This window comes from Rhinopithecus bieti, unplaced genomic scaffold (genome assembly GCF_001698545.2).
Source record: "Rhinopithecus bieti isolate Rb0 unplaced genomic scaffold, ASM169854v2 scaffold_12155, whole genome shotgun sequence".
Classification (NCBI taxonomy): Eukaryota; Metazoa; Chordata; class Mammalia; order Primates; family Cercopithecidae; genus Rhinopithecus; species Rhinopithecus bieti.
Window position 1 is genome coordinate 1406113 of NW_016807423.1, and position 6072 is coordinate 1412184.

The 6072-nt window shown below is 49.6% G+C and overlaps 1 protein-coding gene across 2 annotated transcripts in view; it reads left to right on the forward strand.

Annotated features, from left to right (window-relative positions):
- The first annotated feature begins 1330 nt into the window (after positions 1 to 1330).
- Positions 1331 to 6072, forward strand: part of PRDX1 (peroxiredoxin 1) — a 14771-nt gene continuing 10029 nt past the window's right edge. The window contains exons 1-2 of one of the 2 annotated variants that reach the window (XM_017881793.1): positions 1331 to 1515; positions 4476 to 4592. In XM_017881793.1, coding sequence (XP_017737282.1) covers positions 4487 to 4592 — 106 coding nt within the window. In that variant the 5' untranslated portion in view covers positions 1331 to 1515; positions 4476 to 4486. Of the gene's footprint in view, positions 1516 to 1571; positions 1706 to 4475; positions 4593 to 6072 lie in introns of those variants that run through there. The other variant, XM_017881794.1, reaches the window with a different exon arrangement.

Genomic DNA, 6072 nt, shown 5'->3' on the forward strand with positions numbered 1-6072 from the left:
GCGCCTATATTCGTAGCACTTTGGGAGGACAAGGTGGGTGAATCACCTGAGGTCAGGCGTTGGAGGCCAGCCTAGCCAACATGATGAAACCCCGTCTCTACTAAAAATGCAAAAAATTAGCTGGGCGTGGTGGTGCGTGCCTGTAGTCCCAGATACTCTGGAGGCTAGGCGGGAGAATCGCTTGAGCCGGGGAGGTGGAGGTTGCAGTAACCCTACACCGTGCCACTGCACTACAGCCTGGGCGACAGGGTGAGTGAGACTCCGTCTCAAAAATATGTGGAATACAACAAACTTTCGTTTTAGGAACTAGACTTTAGATTGCAGATCTAGTTACAATTGACACGTCCTTGTTTTATGGGAGGTTACATACTTTAAAGGTTTCCAAGGTAGCAAATAATTGTGATTTTGTGTATGTGTGTGTGTGGGGGGTAGTCATCAGGAAGTGTCTGAGGCCTTTTGCCTTACCGTGTGGGTCTGGCTAATGTGTAATGTTTTCACTCAAGATTGTAAAGTCAAGTTATTTATCCGGGGAGAGGATGGTCGTGTAGCTGAGTCAGCGTCCCAAACTGAACTTTCCCTTTGGCATAAGTTTAGGAGTCCTGATATTTTATTTTCCTTTACAACAGAAAGCAGCAACCCTGTAATCAAAGAGAACAATGAAGGAAGCTATCTAACCCATGAGGGTTACTGAGGATCTGCGCTGGGGTTAAGGCTGCTTAACTTAAGAAATATTCGGACAGACAGTTCTCATGGCTTGGTGTGGTTAGACGTGGTCCTCCGTGGGCAGCAGCTAGGACTCTTACTCCGGTTTGGGCATTGAGGGCACAGTGCGTAGTGGTCCTGGAAGTAAAGAGAATCCTGGTTTTTCAGGGCCGGGAGCGGTGGCTCAAGCCTGTAATCCCAGCACTTTGGGAGGCCGAGACGGGCGGATCACGAGGTCAGGAGATCGAGACCATCCTGGCTAACACGGTGAAACCCCGTCTCTACTAAAAATAAAAAAATCTAGCCGGGCGTGGTGGCGGGCGCCTCTAGTCCCAGCTACTAGGGAGGCTGAGGCAGGAGAATGGCGTGAACCCGGGAGGCGGAGCTTGCAGTGAGCTGAGATCCGGCCACTGCACTCCAGCCCGGGCGACAGAGCAAGACTCCGTCTCAAAAAAAAAAAAAAAAAAAAAGAGAATCCTGGTTTTCCGCAGAGACCTTGAATTAACCTAAGCGTTTGGGTTTGCGAGCGGCCACAAGAGCGACTAACTCCAGCCTCAGTCACCCGCAGCAAGGAGGGGGATTAGTATTTCCGCGCCCGCCCCCACGAAGAACAGCGCCGAGTCATTCCGGTGGGGCGCGCCGGGCGGGGCTTGGGTCATATCCCCCTCCTCTTTCTCCTCCTCCAGAACCCCCGGTCCGCTCCGACTCTCGCGAGAGCCCTACTGGCTATAAAGGAAGCGCCCCGGGCGGATTTTGCGCGTTTTGTTCTTGCCTGGCGTCGGTGGTTTCTTTCTGTGACTTGTGTTAGGACTGGTGAGTGTGGGCAGCGCGGCCTCTGCGGAGTAAGGCGCGGCGCGCCCTTCTTGCCTGTTGCCTCTTCCTCCTCCTGTCCGGGGCTCGCCCGCCCTCGGGTGGGGGTACTGTGATGCGTGAGGCAGCCAGGGGAGACCCGGAGCCCGAGACTGCCTGAGCGCTACGCGCACCCCTTTCGTGGGCCCCCCACGTAGGTGCGGGGACGTGGTTGAACCCCAAGGCTAGCGTGGACTCGAGTCGAGTCGTCCCCCGGCAATTTGAGCACGTGGCGCGGCGTCTGGGCGGGCTGGTGGTGGGGTCTCCAAGACTAGCCTCCTGCCGGGCGCGGTGGGTTTGGGAAGCTTCTGGAATGGACCTGTATCCGGACTCGTGGCTGTAGAAGACAGCCAGTATTTGTCCATTTTGTGATAGGGTAAATGCTGTTCCGGGTCCTGAGCCTTGACTAGCTGCGGAGCTTCGGGTACCCTTTCCCCGTCTTTATTTTCCTGTACGTAGAATGGAGTTAGTGATGAGCCCAAATGTCCCCGCTGAAGCCTTCTTTCTGCCGGTACTTTACCCAGTGCTGGGGAGGGACGGGGGTACCTGAAGTGGGGTTTAGGGGTGTGGCCCTCGGCACTGGGCAGATCCCCTAAAGGGGCCCGTCGCCGGCCTGAAGCAGCCTTTACCCCGAATTGGTTGGGTTTTGTACTTGGGGGCCACCTGGGAAGGTAAGATGGGACGAGGCCATTTGGGGACACCAAGTTGCAGCATGCGTTAGTTTTTGGTTTTGTTTTTTGTCGTTGAAGGTGTTAAGGACTTTTAAAAAACAGTTTTTAAAGAACTTTAAGACTTGGAAAAACTTTTAGACTGCGGCTTAGTGGGTTAAAACTCTGTTTTTTGAGACAGAGTCACGCTGTGTCGGCCAGGCTGGAGTGCAGTGGTGCGGTCGTGGCTTACTGCAACAATCTCTGTCTCCCGAACTCAAGCAATTCTCCTCCCTCAGTCTCGCGAGTAGCTGGAATTACAGGCGTGTGCCACCAAGCCCCGGCAAATGTTTGCTGTTTTTTTTTTTTTTTTTTTTTTTTTTTTTTTTTTTGAGATGGAGTCTCGCTTTGTCGCCCATGCTGGAGTACGGTGGTGCGATCTCGGTTCACTGCAAGCTCCGCCTCCCGGGTTCACGCCATTCTCCTGCCTTAGCGTCCGGAGTAGCTGGGACTGCAGACGCCCGTCACCACGCCCGGCTAATTTTTTTTTTTTTTGTACTTTTAGTAGAGACGGGGTTTCACAATGTTGGCCAGGCCTGTCGCGAACTTTTTTTTTTTTTTTTTGAGACGGAGTCTTGTTCTGTCTCCCAGGCTGGAGTACAGTGGCGGGAATCTCGGCTCACTGCAGCCTCCGCCTCCCGGTTTCAAGTGATTCTCCTGCCTCAGCCTCCGGAGTAGATGGGACTACAGGCGCATGCCACCACACCCGGCTAACTTTTTGTATTTTTGTTAGAGACGGGGTTTCACTATGTTGGCCGGGCTGTTCTCGAACTCCTGACTTGAGGTGATCTACCTGTCTCAGCTCCCAAAGTGCTGGCATTACAGGCCAAGATCTCGATGCTTATCTTGGTGTTGATCTGGGTGAATCCAGCGCAACCTTCCTTTTCAGCAGTAAATTGATTCTTGTTCTACTTCTTTTCACCCTGGAATATTAGCCCAGAAGTCAGGAACCCATTTGTGAAGGGACTTCTAGGCCTTACACAATACCTAAAGATTTGAAATTAAGCAGACGCCAATATCTTGGTCTTCCCGCCCCCGCCCACCTGCTTTTTTTTTTCTTCACTGTATCGCCCAGAGTGAAAAGTCTCACTCTGTCGCCCAGGCTGGAGTGCAGGGGTGTGATCTCGGCTTACTGCAACCTCTGCCTCCCGGGTTCAAGCGATTCACCTGCTTCAGCAGCCTCCTGAGTAGTTGCGATTACAGGCATGCACCACCACTCCCGGCTAATTTTTGTATTTTTAGTAGAGACAGGGTTTCACCATGTTGGCCAAACTGGTCTCGAACTCCTGACCTTGTGATCCGCCTGCCTCGGCCTTCCAAAGTGCTGGGATTACAGGTGTGAGCCACCGCGCCCAGTGGTCTTGCCTCTTAAAAGTTGGACTGGCTGGAAGGGTGCAGTGGCTCATGCCTGTAATCCCAGCATTTTGGGAGGCTGAGTTGGGCTATCACCTGAGGTGAGGAGTTCGAGACCAGCCTGACCAACATGGAGAAACCCTGTCTCCAATAAAACTACAAAAAAATTAGCCGGGTGTAGTGGCGAGCACCTGTAATCCCAGATACTCTGGAGGCTGAGGCAGGAGAATCACTTGAGCCCTAGAGGTGGAGGCTGCGGTGAGCCGAGATCGCGCCATTGCACTCCAGCCTGGGCCCCAAGAGCGAAACTCCGTCCAAAAAAAAATAAATAAATAAAACAAGTTGTGTTAGTTATAGGTCGTGTGCTGTCTTGGACAAAGCTACCTGGAGAAAAGTCAAATATGCTTCTGACGTTATTAAGGCAGGTGGAGACACAGTAATGGGAAAGGTCAACATGACTTTATGAGCCAAACAAAAGTGTTTGTGGCATTGTGCATTTGGATTCTGGTTTGAGAGTCTTCACCTGCCTCCCTTTCTGCTTCTGTATAATGAATAAGATGCCACTGCACTAATTATGGTTCAGAAAGAGTGAGAGGTTATCTTAGTATATAAAGAAATTGCCTTGTCGTTTTTAAATGAAAACAAAGGCTGAGATTCAGAGACTTGTTTTGTTTCAAAAGTTGGAAAGCTCTGATTGTGACCCTTGACTGCTAGCTTGAGCTTCTTACTAAAATAACATTTAATGTATTCAGGGACACTGGACAATGCTTTGATTGTTCTACAGCTAAGTCTCTTAAGTAGGTGAAGGCTGCTGGTTATCTAGAAAATTAAGGCTTGTTTCTAATTCATTTCTGTTATTTCTAGCTGATAGGAAGATGTCTTCAGGAAATGCTAAAATTGGGCACCCTGCCCCCAACTTCAAAGCCACAGCTGTTATGCCAGATGGTCAGTTTAAAGATATCAGCCTGTCTGACTACAAAGGTAAGAGAATTTACACTGGGCTCATTGAGATGGAGTTATTTTATATTCTAGGGATGGCTTGTTAGATTTGTGTCAGTGTTATGTTTGACTGTAAAACGTTTTGTCTCCTAGAAAGAAGTATTTAGGTTGTTACCTTCATGTTGAAGTGGTGATTATCAAGTGATTACAGGGTATATATCCTAGGACCAAACCACTTCTGGAGAAACCACATGCTTCGTTATGTCTGGACATACTAGCTCAATTATCTTTTTAGTATTCCTCCTCTATTTTCTTTATTTATTTTTATTTTTGAGACAGGGTCTCATTCTGTCACCCAGGCTGGAGTGTAGTGGCGCAGTCATGGCTCACTGCAGTCTCTACCTCTCTGGACTCAGGCAATCCTCCCACCTCAGCCTCCCGTGTAGCTGGGACTGTAGGGGCATGCCACCATGCCCAGCTAATTTTTGTGTTTTTTGTAGAGATGGGCACCATGTTGCCCAGGCTGGTCTCCAACTCCTGGGCTCAAGCCCTCTACCTGCCCCAGCCTTTCAAAGTGCTGGGATAACAGGTGTGAGCTACTGCATCTGACCCTCCTCTATTTTATTGTTGGAGAAATTTGCATTATCTCTTGTTATAAGAGACATTCTACATTTAAAGTCTGAGAACTCATTCAACTCTTGGAGCTGTGACACTGCTTGTTCAGTTTGTTTGGGTCACGTATATATTACAGCTGTTAATATTAAGCTGAGGGCTAGGCACTTCCCCTTGCCTGTTTTGACCCCAGAGGAGGGTTGATATTACAGATGGAACAACTGTCCTTTCTGTTGTCATAGTTTCATGCAGACACTTGGCAAGTTCTGTTGAGGCTTCTCCTTCATTTACCTTGTAGTCCCAGAGCAGCTGGATCTCCTGGGACAGTTGAGGATATAGATTCCTTAGAATGCAAACCTGAAACTCAGGTGTCAAGTGTCCTTTTCTCAGTGGTGTAGCATCAGTTCCTGAAGTTAGTTTTTGGTAGAACATTTGACTAGGTTTCCTGACATAATCACAGTTTGTTGATGGGGCTTCTCCTAGCAAACAAGGTAAGTTGCACCATAGGGAGGTGACCTTGGCCCAGGAGTATAAGCAGGAGGTCTAGGAGGAGCTGCTCTCTGCCCTCCAGGGTTTGACTTGCTGAGGCCCCATGGTGCTTGTTAGGCAGAGCCCTGCAGGGGTTGTTTAGATGAGTTAGTTTCCAGTGATACTGCAAAGTGGTAATGTCAAAAAGGGCTGCTTTGTTTGACTTTTTTTTTTTGAGATGGAATTTTGCTCTTGTTGCACAGGCTGCAGTGCAGTGGCATGGTCTTGGGTCACTGCGACCTCCATCTCCCCAGTTCAAGTGATTCTCCTGGCTCAGCCTCCCGAGTAGCTGGGATTTCAGGCCCCCGCTATCACGCCCAACTAATTTTTGTATTTTTTTTTTTTTTTTTTTTTTTTGGGGGGGGGGTTTTTCTTTCCCCCC